Below are 27023 nucleotides of genomic sequence, written 5' to 3'. Positions count from 1 at the left end.
CCTCATGTTATGGTAAATCATCTAATAGAAGAGCCTGGAGTCCTCATTTTATGGTAAATCATCTAACAGAAGAGACTGGAGTCCTCATAAGGTTTACTCATGAAAAACTCATGACAATAAACTCACCACTGGTTTACTACTGAACCAGCTTCTTAGTATACCCCTCTGTAGTGATCCAGGGTTACCATGGTTAGGTGGAAGAGTTAAACACTTAAAAACCAAACGCCTCTAGGTGCTTTGCGTTTGCAGCGCCAAATGACCAGGCTGCTGGAGAGGTTCACCTACCTGCTCTCAGGTGAACTTACTACTGCTTTGTCACTGAGCCACATTCTTGGAATACCTCCAGCTGGGTCCGTTACCTACCTTGCCATTCCTGTTGGCTGGTGGTGCTCTATTTCACTACGATCCCCCAGTGCCCTGCAGTGGCGGAACAATTGCACACAGGGCCCCAGGCTAAACCACCTATAGGGCCCCTTCATACAGCTTGCCATGGTCACAATTAGGCCCCCGCAGGAGGAGAGAAGTGCCGCACACTCTCGAGTTAAATAAACAAGTTCTTAATGTGACAACGTTTCGGCCTGTCGGCCTTCCTCAGGTCACGTGTAAGGCCCCCCAACATCAATACAGGAGGGCCCTGGGCCCAGGGCCAAATGCCCTGCTTGCTCCCCTATACATTCGCCCCTGGTGCACTGGGATTGTGTGAATAATACCACATACTTGATAAAACAAACATGGTTTCTCTTGATGGCTGCGCCAAAATGAACAAAGATGACAACAAAAATCTGTGCATTTCATTTCTTTATCACTGGAAGACAGACAGGGAATAAACCCATTTGTGTGTGTGTGTGTGTGTGTTTACTGCCTGTGTTTTCTGTATACCACACTTCAAAGTGAGTCCTTCCTGCATAAATACAGCCATGAATTTGACCACACACATATGGTTAACTAATTACAACGGCTGGGTTGGTGGTCCTGGTGTTGAGTGATACATTACACTGTGTTTGTTTGTACTGTATTTATTTATGTCTTTGTTTGTTTGGGTGTTTGGTAGATGAGAATACCATGGCAGCCTGGTCCTTTTGTAGTGTGCTTGTTACCATGTTACTGGGGGACGCAAAGCAGAGGCAAATGTGGTGGTGACGGTTTATTTAGGGAGTTTTACGGGGCTTTCTTTATTAGTTGGCCCCAGGCTAGTATATCATCATGCCCCCTGTCTGCCTGGCAAGACATTTGGGTGGCCATTTGCAGAGGCCAGTTTGAACAGTGGTGCTAAAACTCTTCTGCCTCCCCCTCGGTGTGTGACTGTGTGTGTGTGTGTGTGTGTGTGTGTGTGTGTGTGTGTGTGTGTGTGTGTGTGTGTGTGTGTGTGTGTGTGTGTGTGTGTGTGTGTGTGTGTGTGTGTGTGTGTGTGTGTGTGTGTGTGTGTTGTGTGTGTGTGTGTGTGTGTGTGTGTGTGTGTGTGTGTGTGTGTGTGTGTGTTTGTTTGTTTGTTTCTCTCTCTCTCTCTCTCTCTCTCTCTCTCTCTCTCTCTCTCTTCTCTCTCTCTCTCTCTCTCTCTCTCTCTCTCTCTCTCCTCTGTCTGTCTGTCTGTCTGTCTGTCTGTCTGTCTGTCTGTCTGTCTGTCTGTCTGTCTGTCTGTCTGTCTGTCTGTCTCTCTCTCTCTCTCTGTCTGTGTGAACCAGATGGCACCACCTTGTTACTTATTGGGGGAAAGTCCTTGAACATCGTCGAACAACACAACACTGGAATAATATCTGAAAACCTGAAGAGACAGAATCTCTTGGGGAGCCATAATCCGTGTTTATTTGCAGCCTGTTATTTACTGTATCTGTCCCCCCCCCCCCCCCCCTCTCTCTCAAGGCAAAATGATAGACGTGGTTTAGTAGTTCTCTCTCTCTCTCTCTCTCTCTCTCTCTCTCTCTCTCTCTCTCTCTCTCTCTCTCTCTCTCTCTCTCTCTCTCTCTCCCCCTCTCTCTCTCTCTCTCTCTCTCTCTCTCTCTCTCTCTCTGCATGGCTTTGCTCAGCTTTGGCCCATCATCCAAGCAAAGCCTGGCTCTGCAGCAACATCCCTCAGGGGGGAGGGTACCTGCTTGACAGTGTTTTAAGACCCCAATGGTGACCTTCATATAAAAAAGATGAATGCAGTCGAAAGAAAAGAACTGTACCACGCAAACTGTGTGGTCATGAACTGGTTTCAGCTGCACTGTTTGTTCCCATGAAAGAATATGTTATTAATGTAACGCCTGCCTTCAAGAATATGTTATTAGTTTAATGCCTGTCATCAAAAATAAGATACTAAAAGCCCACAGAAGAAGGCGATTTTGTTTTCTTACATTAGAGGGTTTTTAGGATTGTGGCCAAAAAAGGGTACTGCAATCAAATTCTAAATGTGCAAATACCTATCTCAAAGCAAGAGAAAGCACACAAATTAATAGACATTGTTAACTTAAAAGCCTCGGTTGGTGCCAAACTTGCATGAAGTTTTCCATTGCAAGTCACCACATCTCTGGTGATGCATTGGGGATCCTTTTTTTATAATAATAACTCCCAACATATTTCTTGCATATAGCACCTTTTTAATGAGCTGCCTGGCGCTGCTGTCTGGCTCAACACAAGACACATCATGTACCCACCAGGGGAATACTGGGACCAGTGTCTCTCTCTGTCTGGCTCTTCTTTGCATGTATCTTCCTCTCCATATTTTCTGTGCCCTCTCTCTCTCTCTCTATCTCTCCCTCTCTCTATCTCTCTCTCTCTCTCGCTCTCGCTCTCGCTCTCGCTCTCTCTCTCGCTCTCTCTCTCTCTCTCTCGCGCGCTCTCTCTATCTATCTATCTATCTATCTATCTATCTGTCTCTCTCTCTCTCTTTTTTTCTTTCTTCCTTTCTGTCTTTCTTTCTTTCGTTCTTTCTTTTTTTCGTTCTTTCTCTCTCTCTCTCTCTCTCTCTCTCTCTCTCTCTCTCTCTCTCTCTCTCTCTCTCTCTCTCTCTCTCTCTCTCTCTCTCTCTCTCTCTCTCTCTCTCGGCTCTTAGACTCAGTCCTCCTCATTTCTGTTTTTCGTTCCTTCTGTTCTCTGCTACTGTGAGTCACACTAGATGACATTTTCCAACCCCACTCTCTGTCTTCACACCAGCTGACGGGGGGAGAGCTCTGTTACGAAGCTCCCACCGGGTGCATACCAAATTAAATGCATTGCGTCGATTCGATATTATTAGAGGTTTTGGGTGAAAAGGACTCTGAGGCCTATGCCTCTCCCGGAACGGCAACCAAGGAGAGCCACTGGGTACATACAAATGAGTTATTGTACTGGGTCGATCATTTTAGGTTTGTTTTTGAAAATAAGTCTGAGCTTTTGCCCATCTTGGGGTGGTTACAAGTACATATGAATGTTGAAGTCATTGCGTCGATTTGATACTTTTAGGGTTTTTTGTTTTAAAAAGGACTGTGATCCTTTTGCTTTTTTTCAGAGCAGCAACTGAGGGGAGATCCATCAGTCCCCCTGCCTGCCATGTAAGAAAAGGAGGACGTAATGGTTGTAATGGTTTGGCTGGCCTGGCCCCGCACTGATTTGCCCTTAATTAGTGCCTGCCTTGGCAATGCCAGTCAGTGCTGTTGTTGTTGTTGTGGCGGTGAGAGGGAGGAGAAGAAAGGGGAGAATGGAAGAATGGATGGATGGATGGATGGATGGATGAGTGAATAGAGGGGTGGATGCTGGGAGCTGGGAGGTCAGGCATGCTACGGGAGGGCTCCAGTCCAGTCCAGTCCAGTGGGTTACGCCAGGTCAGGGCTGCCCGCTCTTCTCTTCTCTTCTCTTCTCTGCCCTGCCCCGCTCTGCTCTGCTCTGCTCTACCCACAACAAAAGCCCTGTTGTCTTGCCCTGTCCACCGTGGCGTGCTCCAAAGCCCATAACATGCAAGCTCCGGCACACATGTACACACAGAAAGACACAGTCACGCAAACACACTAACACACAAACGAACATGCACACAAACATACACACGAACATGCACACCCACGCAAATACACACCCTCACGCAAATGCTCGCAAATACACATGAACAAGGAAACATGGGCGCACACACACACACACACACACACACACACACACACACACACACACACACACACACACACACACACACACACACACACACACACACACACACACACACACACACACACACACACACACACACACACACACACAAACAGAGTGAGGTGGTGAGGGAGGATCTCCATTGGTGTGCAGAGAGGATGGGCAAATTGCTGTCTGCTTTGTTGGTTCGGTCTTCCATGGCTGTATCCTTCCATGGCTGGACCCGCTCCCTCTCGTTTTGTGTCTCTGCCCTCCCCCCGCTGATCAATCTCAACCTTTTGCCTCTTGGTTTCTACAGAAATGTTGCACATACATTGCTCCATCCTTTTCTTGCTCTCCCCCTCTTTACTGGAAATGGCTATGCTCCCTCTTCGCTGTATTGCAACATCTTTTGGGGGGTGAATTACGCCCCCTCCCCACTCTACTCTCCCTTTTTGTTCTGTCAAGTTCAGCTGCCTTGTCCTGCAGTTCCATTTGCTTTCCTGTTTACTGGTAAATGGTTTGACCTTACAAAAGAATGCAAGAGGGAAAGAGAGCGCACAAAAGCAGCCACTCTTAAGACTTCTCTCCAACTGTACAAAACCCTTTTTTTTTACTCTGCCCACCCCCCAGCGTTTCCCAACGTCTTTTTAAAGAATTTCTCCCTCTAGCTCCCTGTTGCTTTCTTGCTCTCCCTCTCGGTCCATCCTCCTCTCCCTCCTCTCCTCCTCCCCTACGCTCTCTCTCTGTCTCTCTCTGTCTCTCTCTGTCTCTCTCTGTCTCTCTCTGTCTCTCTCTGTCTCTCTCTGTCTCTCTCTTTGTCTCTCACTCTCTCTCCGTTCTCTATCTGTTGATTTGTGTGCCGTGCTGGAATTGAGTCATTGCCATTGGGAAGCAAACGGGGCCCTGGTGATTCGCTGGCCCTAATGGATGGGCCTATGTTATATGGCAGTGCTCTCTTTCTCTCTCTCTCTCTCTCTCTCTCTCTCTCTCTCTCTCTCTCTCTCTCTCTCTCTCTCTCTCTCTCTCTCTCTTTCTCTTTCTCTTTCTCTTTCTCTTTCTCTTTCTCTCTCTCTTTCTCTATGTCTCTCTTTCGCGCCTTCTCTTTCTCGCTTTCTCTATGTCTCTGTCTCTTGCTCTTACTCTCTCTCTCTCTCTCTCTCTCTCTCTCTCTCTCTCTCTCTCTCTCTCTCTCTCTTTCTGTTTTGCTCTCTCTTTCTTTCTCTCTCACGCTCTCACTCTCTCTGTCTGTTTTGCTCTCTTTCTTTCTCTTTCTCTCTCTATCTCTCTCGCTCTCTTTCTTTCTGGGTCTCGTTCGGTTATAGACCTCGTAATTGTTGCTCAGTCTGTTGTGCCCAAATTTGCCGTGGGAGTTCTTTTGTTCGATTGGAAATCAGTTCCTCACTCTCCTCTCCCCCACTTCAAAGGCTCGACGGCGAGCTCTGAAGTCTCACTTAATCCTTATTAAGTCTGTTTCTATGAATCAGTATGATGTTCAATATACTTTTTTTAAATTATGGAATTATTATTCAAAATTAATGGCACTATAAATCATTAAAGGAGACATAAATGTGCAATTTGCTCTGCTCATTTAGGCAACGCAGGATTAATTATACATCAAATAGGATTTATTACCAGAGTGAGTAGCTGTCATTCACTTGAGCTGAAGATGGGCTCTCTCGTAAAACACGCCTTTTTGAGAGTTTTCAGGCAAACATGTCTAGTAGTATACATGGGTTCTAAGTGGTTATCAACACGATGTTATGAGGAGGGGCAAGACCCTGCCAGCCAACCACGTAAGCTAATTTTTTGTCCGACAGCGGTTTCCAGCAATCAGAGGCTGAGTTGTGCGCAGCTAGGTTTGCGCAGTCAGGTTATAAACAAAATTGAGAACCCATGTATACGGTCATCTGTTGCCGTGGCAGGTAAAGGAGATGAAGTAAGATCCCGACGCTACAGTAATTGGGTGATTTAGCCCCGACACGGAGGTGTGGTGTCTCGCGGGGTTATGTAAGGGCTCTGTGCCCTGGCAAATAATAAACACTCCTCTGCCATGTCGGCTGTCCTCTCTGTGTGGACTTCACTTGGCCAGCTTCACACAGCGCCACTGTGTAGTGTTCATCACTGCCCTACTTTGGCCAGTACTACAGTGTCTCTGAAGTGGATTGTCACAGTATGCTGCGGACTTGATGGGAGGCTTTTGAAAAGACCGTCATGAGTCATGAATGGCAACTGTGGTGGTGGTCTACCACCTTTGTGATGTGATGGCATTCTTTTCAGGGTTTTATATAATGCTCGAGTCTGAGGTGAATAATATTGTGGCTGTCCACTCCAAACCACTATCCCTTATTATCTATTATCGGATGTTCTAGTATTTGTATTTATGCAGCAGAGAACCCGAAGGCATCTTTGTATTTATGCACTGGGAAGAATGAAATGTTGTACATATCACATATCTTAAGAATGACTGAACATGGGAATAGAGTGAGGGAATTAATTCCAGTCATGTTTGTTCATGTTTGAGTCTAAATTCTACCAAATGGTTTCTTTACATCTGGTAATCTGATGCTTCAGTTTCCATGAGCTGGACGTAGCCTATGAAGAATGTAATCAGTCTACGTCTTCAGTTCAGATATTGTGTAATTTTACTCTAGGGCTGTTCACAATTTGTTAACAGCAACACGGCAAGAGGCCACATGTTAGACTCACTTACTACAATACAGCATAAATGTATGATCTCAACATCTCAACAAATGTTCAACAAGCTATTTGTAAGTCTTTAGTATTATAATCTCAATCTCAAAGTCTTTATCCAGTTACAATACATTGTTGAAACCTCCAGACCTTTCCCAGTATTATATAAAACAATAAAAATGAACTAAACTGCATTTTTTTGAACAGCAAAACAAAATCAATATTGTTTTAACAAATAACATGTTCAATACAATCTGTATTTGGGTCTGACTGTCTGCCTGTGGTGTTTTGTCTTCACATTGTATTGTGTTGTATGTGATAAGGAGAGGTTGTGCAAGCAAGCACATTCTTCTGGTGGCTTGACCAGTTCACAATGCCCTCCATTGTCCCGCGGCTACTGTTGGCTAAACCTTGATCTTGCAGCCATAATATACCATATGCAAGGTCCTTGAACTTGACTGCATATGCTTGGAGAATCCTTGAGAAGTCCTTGAATATGATATGTAGTAACGTGCCTGAGGCATTCAGTAGTTGGGTAAGCTAAAGGTTTTGGGCTTTAAATTGGTGAAGTGGAAGCATTACAGGAGCTGGTGTAAAGTAGTGGGCCAAGTGTGAATAAAGGATGAATTGGGTTGTAAATCCACTATCCAAGCCAGTGAACCTTATGTTTTTGCAAACTATAAAACATTGAAAGGTCAGATTTTAAAAATTATCTAGGCATGCATGAACGTCCCAAATATAGCAGCACATATTCATTGCCATGCATTTTTATAAATCAACTCAGTCTGTAGCTTTGATTTTTTTTTTCCTTTACTGCTTGACATGTTGTCAATGTTTATTTGTGGTGTGAATTTCAAAAAAACAGTTGACCAAAGAGTCTCTACAATAAAGCCCAACACCAAAGCCTGACACGGTTAAACGCAGAGACTGGTTAAAAGAGGGAAGAAGGAGCTAACGGATGAGGAGACTGTAAAGGATTTTTTTTGGTAGTTCATAAATTATGTAAAGGAAGCCATGCAGGGAAGAGATATTTCTGAAGTGACGGGGTTCACTCTCTCTCTCTCTCTCTCTCTCTCTCTCTCTCTCTCTCTCTCTCTATCTATCTATCTATCTATCTATCTATCTATCTATCTATCTATCTATCTATCTATCTATCTATCTATCTATCTATCTATCTATCTATCTATCTATCTATCTATCTATCTATCTATCTCTCTCTCTCTCTCTCTCTCTCTCTCTCTCTCTCTCTCTCTCTATCTCTCTCTCTCTCTCTCTCTCTCTCTCTCTTCTCTCTCTCTCTCTTTTTCTCTCTCTCTCTCTCTCTCTCTCTCTCTCTCTCTCTCTCTCTCTCTCTCTCTCTCTCTCTCTCTCTCTCTCTCTCTCGCGCTAGCTGGCACATATTCTCCCCTTTGGTGAGGGCTATATGGGAGTACTGTACTCAAACGGATTTGGCTTTCTCATTAATTGTAATGTCTGTTTTGCTAAGAGACCTAGAGGGCTGGGCTGGGCCGCTCCTGCTCCTGCTAGCTTTGAGAGCAGCCTGCGAATGTTAAGCACTGCTTCTGCTTTTACTGTACTGGCTGGTTAAGACCCCTTTTTACATTTAATGATAGCCGACTGATAAAAGCTTTTTTTTTTGGTGGTGGTGGGGGGGGGGTACTGTATAGATGCTTGGTGACAGGCCAAGGCTAGTGTGCGCATCACACCGCACTACACGGTGAGGCTGGTTAGTGCTTGTGTGGAGTAGTTGTAGAAACGCTTCGGCTTTCACACTCACAGGACCCTATTTGCATTTAATGATAGCAGACTGATAAAAGCTTTTCCTGTTTTCGGGGTGACGTGACTATTAGCATTCGGTGACGGGTCAAGGCTATGACAGCACTGCACTGCACTGCGAGGCTGGTTGGTGCTGCCTGGACCTGTGGTTGTCGTCCTCCAGGATGTCTGGAGTTGTAGAAATGCTTCGGCTTTCACAGGAGTCCTATTTGCATTTAATGATAGCCAACCATATATTGTGCATAATAACTGGATTCCATAACGTTCCTCCATTCTATCTAGTCTCTATGTAGCCGACTGATAAAAGCTTTTCCTGTTTTCGGGGTGACGTGGCTATTAGGGTGGTTGATGTTTAAGGCCGTGACGCACTTAAAAGAGGAAACATATTTTAATTCCTGAAAAAATGGGTGGAAAAAAAGGAAAAAATGGGGATGTCAGTGTTCCCTGGAATTTCGCCTAATTTTTGCCATTTTGGCAAAATGTGTCCTGCGGTGTGACATCATTGGTGTGACATTTCTGTAAGATACAATAAAATGATTAATATTCTGCACAAACATACCCCCAATGCTCTTTCTGCTATTGTTCCTTTAACCCCCACCCCACACACACACTACATCGTGCAGGCTGTAACTGTAATTTCACTGCATGGTTTCACTGTATTACTTGAAATAATTGTGTGAATGTGACAAATAAATCTCCTGATATCCTTATATCCTTGCATGATGCATGAAAAATAAGTAAGGATTGAGTAACACAATGCCTAAGCATGTCACACCACACAACATGAAGTCACACCACAGGAAATTCACTGCATTCTGGCCATGTTAATCCTTTTTTATTCGTGACTGACCTCCGAGCTCATGCTAACTAGATAATGATATTGTGTCATTATGTGTTTTCACTCATAAAAAAACTGAGGGACACCATAAATGAACCAAAGCATTGTGTGACAGAAACGTCGCGATATGTAGACATATTAAGAGGTTAATAGTCACCTTAAAGTTCCACACCACTCTCCAATAACTGAGGTATTGGTTATGAGCCTGTCTTTAAGACCCTTGTAGTTGGCCTTGCAGCTGCCCGTCCACAAACCTGACTTACATGTCACCCCGCAGGACGCAATTTGTGTTACAAGTCAAGTCAAGTAGGTTTTATTGTCAATTTCTTTACATGCACTGGTCATACAAAGAATTTGAAATTACATTTCTTGCTTACGAAATTGAACTTGTAGTTAATATTACTATATTGAGTTTTTTTCACATTCATATTTTTAAAAATAAGGTTAATATTTATGCAATCATGCCAAATGCTTTATAAATTATTCAAAATGTTGTTGGTTTATTTTATAGTTGTATATATTACAGGTTGGATTAATGTTAAGTCACACCACAGGATATTTGGCATATAAACCTTTCCATGAATCTGAACAAAAATGTTTCTTCTCATCGAAGACTAATATGAAACATGATGTACCACATCTTCTTTCATTTACATTTGTTTTCAAGAGGAAAAATATCAATTTTGTAGGTTTTTAACTAATGTTACGTAAAAACAGGGCGTCATGTCAACCACCCACTAGCATTCGGTGACTGGTCAAGGCTGTGACTGCAACTGCACTGCACAGTACTGCACTGTGAGGCGAGGCTAGTTAGCACTGCCTGGACCTGTGCTGTGTTTGTCCTCCTTCAGGGCTAGTTAATGGCCGACCGTCCGGCTGGTTGGGTGGAGCTCCATCCTGTCAAAGGAAGCGGAGCGGCAGGACCACTGGGGGAAGCGAGGGCACATCCTGTCTGTTGGAGAGGGAGAGGGAGAGGGAGAGGGAGAGAGAGAGAGAGGAGGGACCTCTCTGCAGTGTTGCCAGATTGGGTGGTCACCCACCCAATTGGGCTGCTTGGGATAGCCGTCTGCGTGTAAAATTGGGAAAAATCGTCCATTTGGCGGGGGGGGTTTCCTGCAGTTTTATGCCCATATAAATCAATGCAATTTGTTGAAATTGGGCGGAATTTAGCGCCTCTTCTCGTTTTTTGAGAACCCTTTGGGAGGGATTTGATCAGACACATCTGGCAACACTGCCTCTCTGTATAGTCTACTACTCTGCATGTGGGAGGACCAGTGCTGTTATCTATCTGCTATGTACTCGACACTCCACTACACAAGCCCAGTTTTCCATTTCCACCAATTACCAATGCCGTAGGCAAGAGGGGCATCTGAGAAAGAAAAAAAAGATACAGATCTTTTTGTTTCCAGAGCCAGGCGTCATCCGTTACAGTGTGTGACGCTTATTTATGCCACAGTGTATGCACAGCTGCTTTTCTGATGACAGTGGAACTCTGCTGTGCTGTGCTGGGCTGGGCTGTGCTGTGCTGGGCTGGGCTGTGTTATGCTGTGCTTTGCTGTGTTTCGTTTCACTCTGCAGCAAATGCTTGGCAATCTGTGTGTGCGCCATGAGGGGTGAATGATCTATTTGCAGGAGAGAGGGAGAGGGAGAGAGCCTCTCCTCCTGCCAGTGTTTCTGTTCCACTGCGCCCAGGAAGAGCAGGTGTCCTCAAGCGTGACCGAGAGAGGGAAAGGAAGAGAGAGAACTGGAGAGAGAGGGAAAAGGAAAGGGAAAGGGAGAGAGATCGAGAGAGAAAGAGGGAGAGAAAGAGAGCTGCAGGAAAGACACGCATACAAAAATACACAAAGCGTTGCACACACGCATGCAACACTGTTACTCATGGACAGACTTTCTAACACGCATGCCTAAAGATATGCACATGTACCTACGTACAGTATATGGACTGGAAAATATTATACAGCATACATTGCCATAATATTCATATCACAAAACACATCTGCAAATTGTACATTTTTTGCACTCTGCTTGTCAAAATGTTTAGCAGAACAGATGAAGCCCTCCCCCGCATACAGTGTTGCCAGATAGGGTGGTTTCCCGCGATTATGGGCTGGAAATCATCTGCCTCATCTGGCAACCCTGCCCACAAATCACAGGCTTCTCACTGTTATGGCGCTAGAAGCGAAAACCAATTTAAAAGATACCCAGAACATGTAGTTCACTACCTGCATCTGAAGCACAGCACATAATAGTAGCATGATGAAAATGAAGCTAAAAAGAAGTCCAAAATATATTCAGCACTTCAGAATATAAGTCACTTTAATCACAGCATGAAGGAGTGTCATCACATTTCATATTCTGCGCAGCCCTAGCCATTAGCTATGCAGTGAGCTTCTCATTGTAGGCGTGACGTCTCACTCCTTTTGCGCTGAAAACAAAGCTAAAATATGACAAAAATAGATAAAGTGCAGTATGTTTATCTGTAATCACAAGTCACCGTTCAGGAGAGTTATCAGCTTTTGTACATTGTGTAGCCCTATCTAGCATACATACACACTGTATGCACCTCGTTAGTTCTATTGCCGGCTGTCCAGTCCGGTGCGTGTCTGTGTGCGTGTCTATGTGCCTGTCTGTGTGCGTGTCTGTGTGCGTGTCTGTGTGTGTGTTTGTGTGTGTGTTTGTGTGTGTGTGTGTGTGGGAATGGGTGAAGGCCACACACAACAATAAAACCCCCAACCCCCAAGAAGATAACGCTCCGGTCTGAGTCTGACTGTGTGTCCTAGGTGTCTTGTCAGCCCCATGATGGTATTTGTAGAGTTTGTTTTGCCCTCCGTCCTCCTGCTGTGTCTGTGTCCTTGAGATGTAGCAGAGTGTTGACTAGCTGGCCGGATCGTGAGCGAGAAAAGCGAGGGGTTTGTCGGAGCAGCAATAACAAGTTCAGCCTGTGGAATGCCCCCATGTGTTACAGACGACTGGACCACCTAAAGGATTTTACAGCCAGTTTCACAGCTATGGTGGCCGTGACATGAGTTAGGGCCGTGCTCAGAATATTGATATTACAGCCATGTACTTCCAGGATATTCCTGTGGCTGTGTATCATTGTAAATAATTTGGCAATCATGAATCGTATCGTATTGTAGGGAATTTTCTTCTTGACATTGCTATTGTTATTCAGAATCAACAATGTCGTGTGTCATAAGATATAGCATGATCTACTATTATGGCCCGTCTCCGTAGGTCTGCATCATGAAAGGTATCAGGGCTCATTTGGAAAAGAGGCAACCGTCTCATTGTCACTACCATAGTGAAATAAAGCTGAAATAAAAATGCATAAAAGAAAACGGCTCATAAGATTGCATAGTTGCCCTATTATTCATCAACCAGTGTTGTTGTTCAACTTCAAATATGCTTTATTAGAATGACCATTCACAATGCAGTATTTGCTTTCTTTTCTCTGTTCTACAGGCACTTCCTGCCAATGCGGTGTTTGCGGTGGCCGAGCCCCAGGTGGCCATGTTCTGCGGGAAGCTCAACATGCACGTGAACGTCCAGACAGGTCGCTGGGAGCCGGACCCCTCCGGAACCAAGAGCTGCGCAGGAACCAAGGAGGGCGTGCTGCAGTACTGCCAAGAGGTAACGCCGCAGATTTTAGTTTTACTGTTTTCAGGCTGACCAGAACGGTACCCGTGTCCACACCAGTTGCGTTCGGAAACTAAAGTGCTTACCTGTGAATCACCCGCGTTCATACAGGGCTCTGAACATTTTTTTGCATGTAACTGTATTACTCGGATGAAGCTGCTGATGTTCACGTTGTCGTCACGGTTCCAACAGCAAAAAAAAAAATTCCGCTTCACATTTCGAAACAACTTTCGACTTGGCAAACACTAAAGCGGTGTGAACATGCCAGCCGGTTCGCTATTAGGTGCGGGAACGAACACCGGCACTGATTGTGCGTGCCTCCTGTGCTTCTGCTCATTTGCATGTTAGCACAGAAGATGGAGCAGGGTTGTACACCTGAGCTTTCATCAGAATCTGAAATCACATTTGGCTGGATTGCCATCTCTCTGATTGCGAATGCTCCAGCACTTGGAGCAATCAACCAAAAAAAAAACCCATTCCTTGCAAAATCTCTAGAAGATATTAAGAATATCACACATTGCCAATTTATACCATGAACTGTGCGTCATTCCTCACATCTAGGTAACGCAAATAAGTGCAAAGGACACTTACATCGTACAGTAAACTGGATGTAAATGGCGCTACACTGCAGAGCAATCTGTGTTGTTGCTCATTTTCACGTTAGCACTAAAGCTAGAGAGAGACTGAACACCTGGTACAGTACTGATGTACTGGCACAGAGAATAAGGCAGGTATGGCTGTACACGTCACTGGATGCAACTATGCAGTAAAAGCAAATGCAAAGTGGTAGGCAACGTGGTAGCTAGATGGACAAAATAAATTTACCGACCAAAATGTATTAGCATGTTTTGGCCATCTAAAACAAACAAGGTTATGTTTCTCATTTGGTTTTAATTTGCATGTTAGTTTGACGCACATCCACAAACACAAACGCAAGTCTGGTAGCTTCTCTTCCCTACATGGCGCAGAAACACATTCCCCTCCTCTTGTGTACAACCTTCATATTCTCCAGCTTATTGCACATGCGTGTCACCATCATCATTTGACATGCGGCGAGTGCTTAGAGGGCGGCCTTGTCCATTTTGTCCTGCATCTCTGATGACATCTCAGGAGAAATTAAATAGCGTGTAATTTCACACCTGACTGCATGGCATCTGAGGATTACTCTGGACGGATCACTGATCTCCCTCCTTCCTCTCTCTATCTCTCTCTCTCTCGCTCTCTCGCTCTCTCTCTTCCCCCTTTCTCTCTCGCTCTCTCCCTCTCTTCCGTCTCTTTCTCTTCCTGTCTCAACCTCTCTGTTTCTGCCTCTCTTTTCTCTTTACTCTCTCTCTACCTCTTTTTCTGTTTTGCGTTCCCCCCCCCCCCCCCCTCCCCTCTCTCTACCTCCCTCCCTATCTCTCTCTCTCTCTCTCCCTCTCTCCATCCCTCTCTCCATCCCTCCCTCCATCTCTCCCTCCATCTCTCTCTCTTTCCTGTGCCCAGATGTACCCTGAGTTGCAGATCACAAATGTGGTGGAGGCTAACCAGCAGATGAAGATTGACAACTGGTGCCGGACGGGGAAGAAGCAGTGCAAGGGACACTCCCACATCGTGGTGCCATACAAATGCCTAGGTAGGTACCAGTACATTATTAAACGTCAGAGAATACGCACACATGAGTACATGAGCACATGACCACATGACCACATGAGCACGGGTGCAGGACCAAAAATAAGGCAACTGAAAGGAAAATGAAGGTCCGCAACACTGTTTTATGCTTCAACAAATGTAATAGCACAACATTTCGGACTCTCAGTCCTTCATCACAGTGCAACTGTACTGGTACTGGTACTGGTACTGTGACTGTTTGATGCTCCCAAAAAATGTATAGCACGACGTTTCGAATTCTCAGTGTTGCGGACCTTTATTTTCCTTCCAGGTAGCAGTGCAGTGCCATGACAGGTGCACCTGCAGCAAGGGCGGGTATAATAATAAACACTGCCAAAGGTCATGTGTGCTTGTTCAACAGCTAATCCTAGCCAATGTGCACTAGCGGGAAACGGCACTCCAGTCAACAGTGTTGTTTGATGTTCATTAATTGAATCGGGGATGTACTGAGATGTACAGTACTCGTTCCGTTCTGTGGTGTAGTTAAGTGTATCCAGGTCTCGTATAGACTGACGCATGATGGACGTGTGGCTGACTCTACAACCAGAACTCCCTTCCCAGCTTTGCACATGAAGAACTCTATTCCAAAACACTGCATATCCATGGTGAAACATGAACAAAAACATGGAAACGTGTTTGTATTTGGCATCTTAGTTAGCATCGGTGACATGGCAGTTCTTTTGTTTTCAATTTGTTCATTTGGAAAAATCAAATGACATTAATTCAGCTCCAATTGTCCCGATGCCATCTTTGCACCAAATAAAAAAAGGAAAAAATGCATTTAAATGGACTTCATAACAAGAGCTGTTCATATTCAATGCTCTTTGCTGCTGCTGCTGCTGCTGCTGCCTGGTCTCTGGTGTGTCAGTCCAGCTGCCATCTTGGAGTTCCACCGGAGAGGAGAGTGGAGGGGAGGAGAAGGAAGGAGAGGAGAAGAGGAGAGGAGAGGAGAGGAGAGGAGAGGAGAGGAGAGGAGAGGAGAGGAGAGGAGAGGAGGAGTGTAGGAGAGGAGAGGCGTGTGTAGGAGAGGAGAGGAGTGTGGAGGGGAGAAGAGCAGGATGGAGGAGAGGAGAAGAGAGGGGAAGAGAAGACAGTGGAAAAGAAGAGAAGAGAGGAATGCAGGAAAGGAGAAGAGAGAAGAGGAGTGTGGAGGAGAGGAGATGAGAGCAGGATAGAGGAGAGGAGAGGAGAGGAGAGGAGCCCTCCATAATTGATCGTGGCCTCAGTGCCATCTCGGCCTTATGAATTGTCAGGGCTGCTGCTCAACTCCCCACGGCAGACAGCAAGAACAGCAACGTTCAAGCTTAGATGTCTCTCCTCCACGGCTACAGTGAAAAATGTGAAGCTCCCCTGACTAGTGTTTTTTAACATTGCTCGTTCCACTTGTCCTTTTCATTTATTTTTTACAGATGTATAAAGCAGCCAGAATATTTGTCTGACGATTTTCACAGCTCTTTTCAAAGCAGGCAGGCACCCACTCCTTTCCGCTGAAAAAATTGCGACGCTAAAAGCACATTACACTTTGCCAGTGTTTCTTCTCCGATTTGTCCTCCACCTCTCTCGCTCCACTTCACTCCACTTTTCTCCTCTCCTATCCTATCTTCTGTTCTCTCTCTTCCCCTCTCTTCTCTACTCCTCTGCTGTCTTCTTTACCACTCCCATATCCTCTCTCTTCCTCTACATTCTCCACTCCTCTCCTTTTCTCTTCACTCCTCACCTCTACACACTTCTCCTCTCTTCCCACCCCTCTCCCCTCTTATCCTTTCCTGCATTCCTCTCTTCTACTCTCCTCTCCACACCTCTCTCCTCACCAATTTTCTCCTCTCCTCTCTCTTCTCCTCTCCACTCCTCTCGCCTCTCCTCTCCTCTCCTCTCCTCTGCTCTCCTCTCTGCTCTCCTCTCTCCTTGCCTCTCCTCTCCTCTCTTCCTCTGCTGCCCTCTTTTCTACACTCTTCTCCTCTTATCTACTCTCCTCTTCTCTCCTCTCCTCTCCTCTCCTCTCATCTTTCCCCTTGTTCATTCTGTCTGATTGAGTTGTGGCGTTGAGTTGGGGGCTGAGATGCGAAAGCCATTAGTGTTGTCAGTGGACTGTGAAATGGGCTGACAGGCAGAGGCTACCAGAGATGGCGCTTTTTCTCTCTCTCTCTCTCTCTCTCTCTCTCTCTCTCTCTCTCTCTCTCTCTCTCTCTCTCTCTCTCTCTCTCTCTCTCTCTCTCTCGTTTCAATCACTGCAGGTTTTCGTAGTGGCGACCAAGGCAGAACTGAATAGGTAGAGCAAATTGCTGACGCTCTAGCGTTGGAGGTGGTGGAAAACGTGGAGTTTGTTTGGCTTGTTTTGATTGATGGACTGTCAGAATCTCACACGCCATTTGTGTCTACTGCGCGCTTCTTCCTGGGACAAACGGACTGTTTATTTTTCCTCTTTGAGATTTAGCCTTTCACCTGTGCTCCATGTTTATTCTACACACTCTGCAGACAAGCTGCCAAGATATGGAATTCGTGAATGCTATAATGTATTTGTGCTTGTGGACATCCTGTCATAAATCGTGCAAAGTGTGGCACTGGCTCATAATCATGCAAAGCTGAAGTGTCCCTTGTCCCCTGTACAATGTCATCCACTGGCACAGAGCTCGTGTAGTCTATTGTCATCTGTCTTTGTGCCCCGTGGTTGTTGCCGGGGCCTGTTATCAGCCCAGATAGACATCATTCATAATCAAGCTGTGCTATTCAATTACAAAACTGCGCCCGCACCACCTCTCCTCTCCCCCAAACTTCTGCTTCTGCAGCAATCAACAGCGAATTACAGCTTGTTCCCATCTCCCCCACTGCTCTGTACCCTGCAGTGTCCAAAATAGTTTTTTAAAGATGTGAAAAACTCCTCGTTCTGCTTTGTTGTTTAGTCTGACAGCTCTGTGTTTCACAACGGTGTTGAGACTCTCTGATCCTGTCGCGGAGACCAAGGGGAAGACCAGTGACGTTAAGAAGCTGCAAGCTGCCGGCTGTTTTACAGCTTAGTGCCAATAGATTATTGTGTGCTGGTGGTGATGCGTGCGGTCAGCTGGTTGAGAATGGCTGACTAACTGCCGATCAAAAGTGAAGCTGTGGGACAATGTGCAGCAGAACTACATGTAGCCTAGTAAACTAGGCCCACCTGCCAGCTGCCAAAATTATTTTTTGCCTGCGAGTGGGTCTAGCCTCGGAGAATGCCCCAATGCCCTGAATCTGGCTGACCCATCGCAACGCAGGACATTTGTTTCGATCTGTTTTGAATGTTTGGATGCAAATCGGATGGGGTTGTCAGGGAGTGACGACAAAGTGTTGGCCAATAGGCACAGACACGGTTTGAAAACAACGGGTTGTTCCCATCAACTGCTGGGTGTTTTACAGCTTAGTGCGAATAGATTACTGTGGTGGTGATGATGATGCGGTCAGCTGGTTGAGAATGGTTGACTAACTGCCCGTCAAAATTGAAACTGCGGTCCAATGTGCAGCGGAAGACAATCTGACATCAAACATGTCAAGGAAAGTGTGTTATCACATGACGAAACATGTTTGGGTTTGCACTGTAGCCGATATCAAAACCGATGTTAGATGCTAGAGAAAGTGTATTGAAGATCTCCGGCCTTATCGGAAAAGTCCACCTTGGTCATTCTTTGTGTCAATAGGTGCCAGACGATGTGGGTCTGTGAAAAAGTAACACTGCCTGTTAATGATTTTTGCCGAAGCCAGTTACAGAATTACTGAAGCCAAAGAGGCGTGAAGGACACACACACACACACACACACACACACACACACACACACACACACACACACACACACACACACACACACACACACAGTGAAAATGGTTCAGTGGTGTGTCTCACGTTATGAAATATGCAGCACGCAGTCTAAGATTAACTCTGAACATAAAGAGGCCATTTTAAGAAAGGAAAATGACTTGTGCATTCTGGTGGGGTTCAGGGAACTCAAGAGTTATTTAATTAATTTAGTTAATTTCTTCTTTTCTTGTTATATCGCAAGCTACTCCCACGCGGATGCATTTTCATTTTAAAAACCTGAACTTGTGTCTTTTTTCTGGTTCGTACAGTCAGATTAGTTATTACACAGAGTAGAGACGATGTAGCTCTTGGTGTTAGAGCGTGGCAGTGTAACAACAAGGATGCTAAGAGGTTAGCGACGCTGAGCATTTCAGTCAAGGTTGCTGGGTTGTTAATGCTCTGCTGAATCGCATCTGCATGGTGTGTAGTGTGGTACAGGTGACAAGATAAGGAAATAACAAATGAGAGGATGTTGTGTCGTGACTTACAAAGCTCTGTGCCTTCATTATTATTTCTCCTCACTCTCTCTCTCTACGTCTCCAACACAACCTTGAGAGGTTTTTCAAAGCTTAAACTTAAATGGGGACAGAAGCCATTTCTGATGCTCCATTTTTAGGGGTTTGAAAAAAGAAATGCTAGCATGGTGGGTACAGTACGGACTACAGACGTAGCACAAAAGGTGTGATATTAAAAAAAAAGAAGACTCCACACAGCGTGGACACCGCTGGGCACAGTGCTGTCTTGTTTAGTCTCCTCTCTCCTCTCCTCTCCTCTCCTCTCCTCTCCTCTCCTCTCCTCTCCTCTCCTCTCCTCTCATCCTCTCCCCTCTCCTCTTCTCTCCTCTCCTCTCCCGCCTCTGTCCAGTGATTGATCGCTGGGCTTGAGGGCTAAAAGCCTCCATGGGCAGGCATCCCCCACCATCCAGCCTGCCTGCCCATCCTGCCTGCCTGCCCACCACCCGTCCACACTGCCTGCCTGCCACCCTGCCTGCCCATCCACCCTGCCTGCCTGCCTACCCATCCACCCTGCCTGCCTGCTAATCTCTCACCAATCCCTCAGCATGTAGCTGCTGGGCCTCTGGGGGGAAGAAAACGCTCCCATCTGTGCCGCCTCATGGCCTCGCTGCGGCAGCCGTCCCAGAGGAGTTGCTCAGCCCAGGGACACAGGTAGTCATGGAAGAGAAGGATGGGGGAGGATGGAGGACTCGGCTGAGGACCCAGGGACAGGGAGACTCACTAGACGCTGACTGGTATTAGAGATGCGTAGCCGTGGAGGAGAAGAATGGGGGCAAATGGGGAAAGATGGGGGCAAATGGGGAAAGATGGGGGCAAATGGGGAAGGATGGGGGCAAATGGAGAAGGATGGGGTTGGTGTGTAAGATGAGAACTCACCAAGGGATGATTACCCAGAGACAGGTTGCCATTGAGGACAAGGATTGCATAGGATGGGTATTGTGTGTGACACAGAAGGGTACACAAGGAGCTGGCCGACCAGAGGCAGGTATCCGTGGAGAAGAGGGACAGGGAGATGGGGGAGGATGGAGGATGAGGAGCTGTGTGTAAGAGGAAGACTCACTAGGAGATGACTGCCCAGAGACGGGTATCCATTGAGGACAAGGATATCCTCACTATGTGGGAGGATGGGGGCCAGAGAGAGATGTTCATGAACGAGAGCAGGGGAAGATGGGGGATTGTATAGACCCAGTCGGCACCTCTGGCCCGCCCATAAAACTGCATGTTTTCCCCTCCGAATGCTCCATTCGTTGGTTGTGCGGCGCCAATCACTGCCAGTCATTAGGCATATTGATTAGCCACCACATACAGCGGGTGGAGGTGGAGCACTCGGAGGGGAAAACAAGCACTTTCATGGGTGGGCCCAGAGTTGCCGACTGGGTCTATAATATGTCATGTCTATGTGGGTACAAGGAAGACACACTGGGAGCTGAGGGAGACGGGTAGCCATGTGGGAAGAGGATGGAAGAAGATGGTTGAGGATGGATGTGTTATATTGGAGGAAGACGCACTCGTGGCTGACAGGAAGTCATGGAGGAGATGGAGTTGAGCGGGGGAAGATTGTATGTGTGCGTGTGTGCGCGTGTGTAATTGTAGGACTCACTAGATAAGCTGACTGAGGCAGGTAGTGAAGGATGATGGGGGAGGATAGGTGTTTTGTTTAGGAGAAAGTCAGTAGGCTTCGCTCAATCTCCTATTGTTACTTGGTAGTGCTGAGCTCACAATCAGTCTATTGAAACAAATGAGCAAGAAGACCAAGCTGTGTGCTACTGGGGAAGTACATGCAAACACATCTGTGTGCACAGCGTGGCCTTTCTAAGTTCTCCCAACAGCACTTTTCCAGGGTGCGGCTGGTGAATGTCCTACCATGGGTGAAAACTAAAAGGCAAATATTATGGAGAGACATGCAAAAAGAGCTGTGCAGCCGGTCAACACCAACCAATACACATCTGCCTGCCCACCCACCTGCCTGCACTCACAGCACAGTAGCCCTAAGTCAATAAATACAGCTGGGATAAACAGTCTTTTGTGAAACCACAGAGATGAAAAGACTCTTTGTTTCACTGTGTCGCTGTAGTAGTGCATCTATATAATTAATTCAGCACTATTGTACAACCTGTCTTACAAAACTCAAAGCATGACAAAAATATAAATGATGCAGTATCATTGAACAATACTGCATTTTGTCTAACAAGTTGTACCACTAGGTATATCTAAATGGACTGATGCACTATATATGTGATGGTGTAGCCTACCAATACTGTTTACCAGAGTAAGGAAGGATATTGTAGATGATGTAACAGAGGAGACATGTGTCTCCCCTGTTCAGTTTAGCTGCTTATTAATGTGCATATGTAACAGAGGCCAACTAGCAGAGTGTGGCTTGGAACGTTCGTAAACCTCCCTCCCGAAACCTCAATATAGTGCGGTAGCGCTTGGTTATCGGACCGGCCCTATAGCTCAGTGGTCTTGTACTGTGCCTCCCATTGCCGAACCGATGCGTTGACGAGGTGGAGAATTAGTGGCCCCGAGGGGGGGATGAACTGCGCGGGACCACCTCCGTCAGTTGTCAGTTGATCATCATATATCATTGCATGGTGTATCTATCAGTGTGACCCTCATTCTACTACAAACATTGATTTGTTTTGTTTTTGTATTACAAAACCATCGACCATGGTTCAGTTCAGGTTTTGTTATTGCAAGAAAAACACCCAGTGACATTGGTTGGCCCTTTAATGACTCGTGACGCTCTAGAGAGTGATTGTGGTTCTGGAGAAAAATAGATGGACCGTGATGAGTCTGCTCTTTTCCTGGAAAGGGGAACAGACAGCTGTTGGCTGTGCTGTGCTATTTGCAACTTCCCTGTTTTCCTCTCAACTCTCTCGTTTCCCTAGAACACTTAGCATGTGTTCTGGATCATGGTCACTCAGACGAGTGTAATGTGTTTGGGTAGGTGTTTGCCTGTCAGGAGTTCATATGTGGGGGGTGTCCCCCTACCCTTTCACTTTCCCTTTCAATTCTTTTTTTGCTGTGTTGATTCACCCCATTTCCAGCATACAAAATAATGGCACTTTAGTTACTTTCATTTCCAAGGAACTCGTGTTCTTTTTCTTTTCTGCTCTTGTGTACAGTCCATTCCCTCAAAATAAAATAACAAGACAAAATTGGGAAAAAGCAAAATTGCACAATTTTCAAATGTTTTCTGTTTTTTGTTGTTGTTTTGATTGCTCTGTCCGTCTGTCTCATTTTCTTTTTCTCCCTCAATCTCTCTTTTCATTTCTTGGTGCTTTACCACAACTACACTCTCTCTAAAGTGGTCTAAATGGCAGCCACATCAGTTGCAATAAAGTGTATTTAATAATGCACCTTTTAGTCACTGTCATTTTGGCATAGCTGTGGCTCTCTGTTGAGCATTGCGGTTTGTTTACACATGGTTAAAAAGGAAATGATCCACACACTTCAGAGCTGTGCAATAGATGCATTTACTTTCACAGATCTGAAGTGAGTGGATTCTTTTTCTTTTTACTTTGAAATGTCCACTACGGCCCTGCCGTGGCCTAACAATGGGGCAATGGGTTGCTGCGCTGGCGACCCGGGTTTGATTCTGGCTAGGGTCATTTGCCGATCCTTCCCCGTCTCTCTCTCCTCACTCATTTCCTGTTTCTGCTCCACTGTCCTGTCACAAATAAAGGCAAAAAAACCTTTAAAATATATATTTTTTTTAAATGAAATGTCCACTAGATAACGCACCTTCACTATGGATGAACGGTGACCCTTGATTACTTAAAGGGGTATGCCACTATTTTGGGGCTTAATACAGTTAAAATCGTTGGCTGGGATTTATAAAGGTGGTAAAGTGTCTTATTTTTCATGTTAAGCGTTGTCTTGCTGTAAGACAAGTTAAAAGAGGGAATATGTCGCTAAGCTAGTGAAAGTCAATGTATCCGTGTAGCATTTTAGCATGCTACACGGATCCATTGACTTTCACTAGCTTAGCGACATATTGCCTCTTTTAACTTGTCTTACAGCGAGACAAAGCTTAACATGAAAAATAAGACACTTTACCACCTTTATAAACTCTGGCCAACGATTTTAACTGTATTAAGCCCCAAAAATAGTGGCATACCCCTTTAAGTCCTGCACATGGTTGACCTCTGCTGCCCGCAACACCGAATGCTGACCAACTCAACAGCCGGATCTCATATATCCGGATGTTTCATGAGATGTATTGTTAACATGACTCATTTTACATGGATGAATATTAAGATCACCGCAAAATGGTGTTTTCTCATTGGTTCTTCAAGGGTGTCTTGGGCATTGGAGTGATCTCATCATTGTTTTCAACGATGCATCCGCCTCATCACAGATAACTCCTCTAAAACCCTTTGGGTGGAATGCCAGGGAGAGGGGGAACAGAAGAAAATGACAAGAGGCACTTTATCATAAAATCTGGCCTAATTGACAAATAATCTCCTAGCTCTCTCCCTCTGTCTCTCCATACCGTCTCTCTCTCTCTCTCTCTCTCTCTCTCTCTCTCTCTCTCTCTCTCTCTCTTTCTGTCTCTCTCTCTCTCTCTCTTTCTGTCTCTAACTTTCAGCAGCCTCATTGTCACAGGCTGGCTAAGTGCTCCACACTGCGCAGATGTGTGTGTGTGTGTGTGTGTGTGTGCGCGCGCGCATGTGTGTCTTGTATCCCCTGAAGCAAAGGATGTCCAGAGACTGAAACATAGGAGCTGATATTGAGATGCCTAATTGAGTAGAAACAGAGCATGATTTCCAGGCCCTGTTGAGATCTCTCCTAGCATCAGAGGAGAAATACGAGCCAGTGAGAAACCCGAGGAGCAGGATATTGAAGGCAGAAATCTCACTTTTAATCTCCCAATGTTGTCTGAGTAACAAAAAAAAGAGATGATATGCTGATCCCTTTTTAAATGCCTTTCTTGATTGGATGACCACAGGCAATGACACCGTACCTGCCGCTCGCTGTGGTCTGTTGGTTTTCAAATCATCCTTCTTTTCTTGGTTTGAACATTCCGAGCTCTATCTCCAGACTCTCCTCTGGTTTTGTCTTGATCATCTCCTGTTCACTGGCCAGGGGTGCATTTCTCGACAGCATCGTTGCTAACTTAATTAGCCTCTTACTTGGTTGCAATGCAATTTCCATTGGCTACTTAATAAGTTGCTAACTGGTTAGCAACAATACTTTCGAAAAACAGGGTTCAGGTCCAATTTTCTTTAAGCAATCAAACCAACATTGATGTCCCCACCCAAATTTCCCAGGCTATTACTACTGAAATGTACAGTGGATTGTTGGTCGCAAAATTTGGGTCCAGCAGTAACTAGTAACCACACACTAGTCCTGAATCATCTAACAGAAGAGCCTGGAGTCCTCATTTTCTTAAGAAAACGAGGACTTCAGGCTCTTCTATTAGAGGTTTTACCGTTTCCCTTAACCTAGTTTACTCTTTGCTTTGTAGTATAGGCCCCTGGTCTAGTGCTCTGCTCAACTGTGTCTCTCCACAGTGTATGTGTGTGTGTGTATATGTGTATACAGTGTGTGCGCGCCGGGATCGCGGAGACATGCCCCTGCTATGAAAGTGTCACCCGCCCACTTTGTAATACCGCTGTAAGGAAGATCAAAGTATCAGATGGCCATGAATTATAAATGAGACCAGCTTTTGCCTTCTGTCATTAAATATTCTCTTTTTAGGATCGGGTGTGTTGTTGGGTGGGTGTGTGTGTGTGGGACGGGTGTGGGTGTGTGTGTGTGTGTGTGTGTGTGTGCGTGTGTGTGGGTGTGTGTGTGTGTGTGTGTGTGTGTGTGTGTGTGTGGGTGTGTGTGGGTGGGGGGTCCACATCTACAAGAGCCGATCTTCCTCCAGTCTCCCTTTTGTTGTTGTGGTGGTGGTTGTCTCTCCTGACCTCCCCTTTGTCTCCCTCTGTCTGTGTCTGTCTTGTTGTTTTCTAGTGGGGGACTTTGTGAGCGACGTCCTGCTGGTCCCTGAGAGATGCAAGTTCTTCCACAAGGAGCGCATGGACATGTGCGTGAGCCACCAGCAGTGGCATGGCGTGGCCAAGGAGGTAAGATCCGGACATGCAGGGTTTCCCCCCCTCTCTCTAAGCTCTTTATAGTCCAGGTGGACTGTGTAGGATGGTGGCCAGAGTAGGTATTGTGACTATGCTGCTCATTGAAACTGTCTACTGCCAAATTTGACCATTCATGAATATTTACTAAATAATGAACTAATATTTACCAGTCTGACCAAAGTACAGTTTTGCTGCTAAAATTTCTGTATCTGGAAATTCAAAGTGGCAGACAATGATCCCCCTTTTCATGTATGAAAAGTGCAATTTTCCCAGTCATAGTGAATACTTACAATGGTGGTGGTAAGTATTCATGAAAAACGTAACATGTTTGAATGGGCGGCATAAATTCTGGAAATAAACTACTAAAAATATTGCACAGTACACCTTTAACTATAATCACCTCGCACCTTGACCAGGTCCCCTGAAAATATTCCGATTTTTTTATTGGTAGCACAATTTCCACTTTATAAAAGCATTGTATAAGATATGTTTTCTCATATCTAATTTCATGTGAAGCTGCCCTACATAGGCTTTCCAGTGATGATTGGCGCACACGTCTCTGATACCGGCTAACCACCCACCCACCTTGACTACTGTTCTGTGGGACACACGTCTGCCCTGAATAAATGGGACGCACAAACGTGTGTCCATTAATCAATGGAAAGGAACTACAGCGGTACACCAATGTAGCCTATGTAGTAATACATTTTCATTAAATAAAAATACAGTGCTTCTCGAAAGTGCACGCAAAACGTTTCCCCCCTCCATGCATCCTCAACGTGTGAAGGTCCCTAATAAAATATCCGAAATATTGACACCTTCATTATGTCGTCCACTGTAGAGGATGTCGTTAACATTGTTTCCTTCCCTAAATATAGCACACCCAGCTAGTGTGAATGAGTGCAGCACCAGGCCAACAACGTTTAGGACGAGTCCAGTGACTTTCAGGGGCAATAGGGCAATAAGAGGGGGCAATAAATCGAGTCTATATTTAAACACAGTGACATGGGAGGAAGTTGGTGGTCTCGTAGGCATCTGTTTTGCTCTGATTGGTGTTTAGAGATTGCTTGCACTTTACTTCCACTTTGTTTCGCACAAAAAAATCATCAGAAATGTCCCCGTTATGCCCCCAGAAATGTTTACATTCACATGGTATTTTTAGGTGGCACAAGCCCTTACTCAAACAGTTCTTTTGTCTTTTGCTTATCTGTCTGCTCAGTGTCTCTCTCTCTCTCTCTCTCTCTCTCTCTCTCTCTCTCTCTCTCTCTCTCTCTCTCTCTCTCTCTCTCTCTCTCTCTCTCTGTCTGAACGTTCATGGCCAAAGAAGCTGTCACATTGCAGGCTGTAGTCAGATTAGCCGTAATGCCACTAATCCCTGTTGGCCCGGCCTACCTTTGAGGCCACAGCATACCGCACACACACAGTTCACACGCGACACACACAGTTCACATGTGGCTCTCACACACCCACACATCCATAGCCTAGCCTCATGTGGCTTACACACACACACACATACATCCATAGCCCGTCCTAGCCTAGCAACATTGAATTCAGTACAGTTGCGGAAGGCAGCGAAAACCGGTTGCTGATGCAAGGGGCATGTAGTGCGGCTAGGCTAACACATCCACACAAAATGCCATGTTGTAGCTGTTGTTCTGAGTTGTAATACATACTCCGTTTTGACCATTGACAAACTCTACCTTCGCTACCTCCGTACATGCACATTTAGATGTACAGTAAATTTGTACAAGGAAGTTACACACATGACGGCCTGATTATTTCATATCCTATATATGTTTCTAGGGTTGTCTAACCCTCTTGCCTCTGTGCCCTTCTACATTATAGGTTAAGTGCAACACTTTCAGTCTACAGTCTGACTGCATTTTGGCCTTCAAAATCACTCGCTTTTTCAGCAGACTTTGTGAGATGACGAG

At 45.6% G+C, this 27023-nt stretch overlaps 1 protein-coding gene across 2 annotated transcripts in view; it reads left to right on the top strand.

The window, feature by feature from the left end:
• Positions 1-27023, top strand: part of aplp2 (amyloid beta (A4) precursor-like protein 2) — a 77597-nt gene that overhangs the window by 28188 nt on the left and 22386 nt on the right. For both annotated transcript variants that reach the window (XM_063205265.1, XM_063205264.1), the window contains exons 2-4: positions 12845-13012; positions 14504-14633; positions 24971-25083. In XM_063205265.1, the coding sequence (XP_063061335.1) occupies positions 12845-13012; positions 14504-14633; positions 24971-25083 (411 nt within the window). The remainder of the gene's footprint in view (positions 1-12844; positions 13013-14503; positions 14634-24970; positions 25084-27023) is intronic.

The sequence above is a fragment of the Engraulis encrasicolus genome, chromosome 8 (assembly GCF_034702125.1).
Source record: "Engraulis encrasicolus isolate BLACKSEA-1 chromosome 8, IST_EnEncr_1.0, whole genome shotgun sequence".
Classification (NCBI taxonomy): Eukaryota; Metazoa; Chordata; class Actinopteri; order Clupeiformes; family Engraulidae; genus Engraulis; species Engraulis encrasicolus.
The sequence above is the reverse complement of the archived record's forward strand: the minus strand, read 5'-3'. Positions and strand labels throughout refer to the sequence as shown.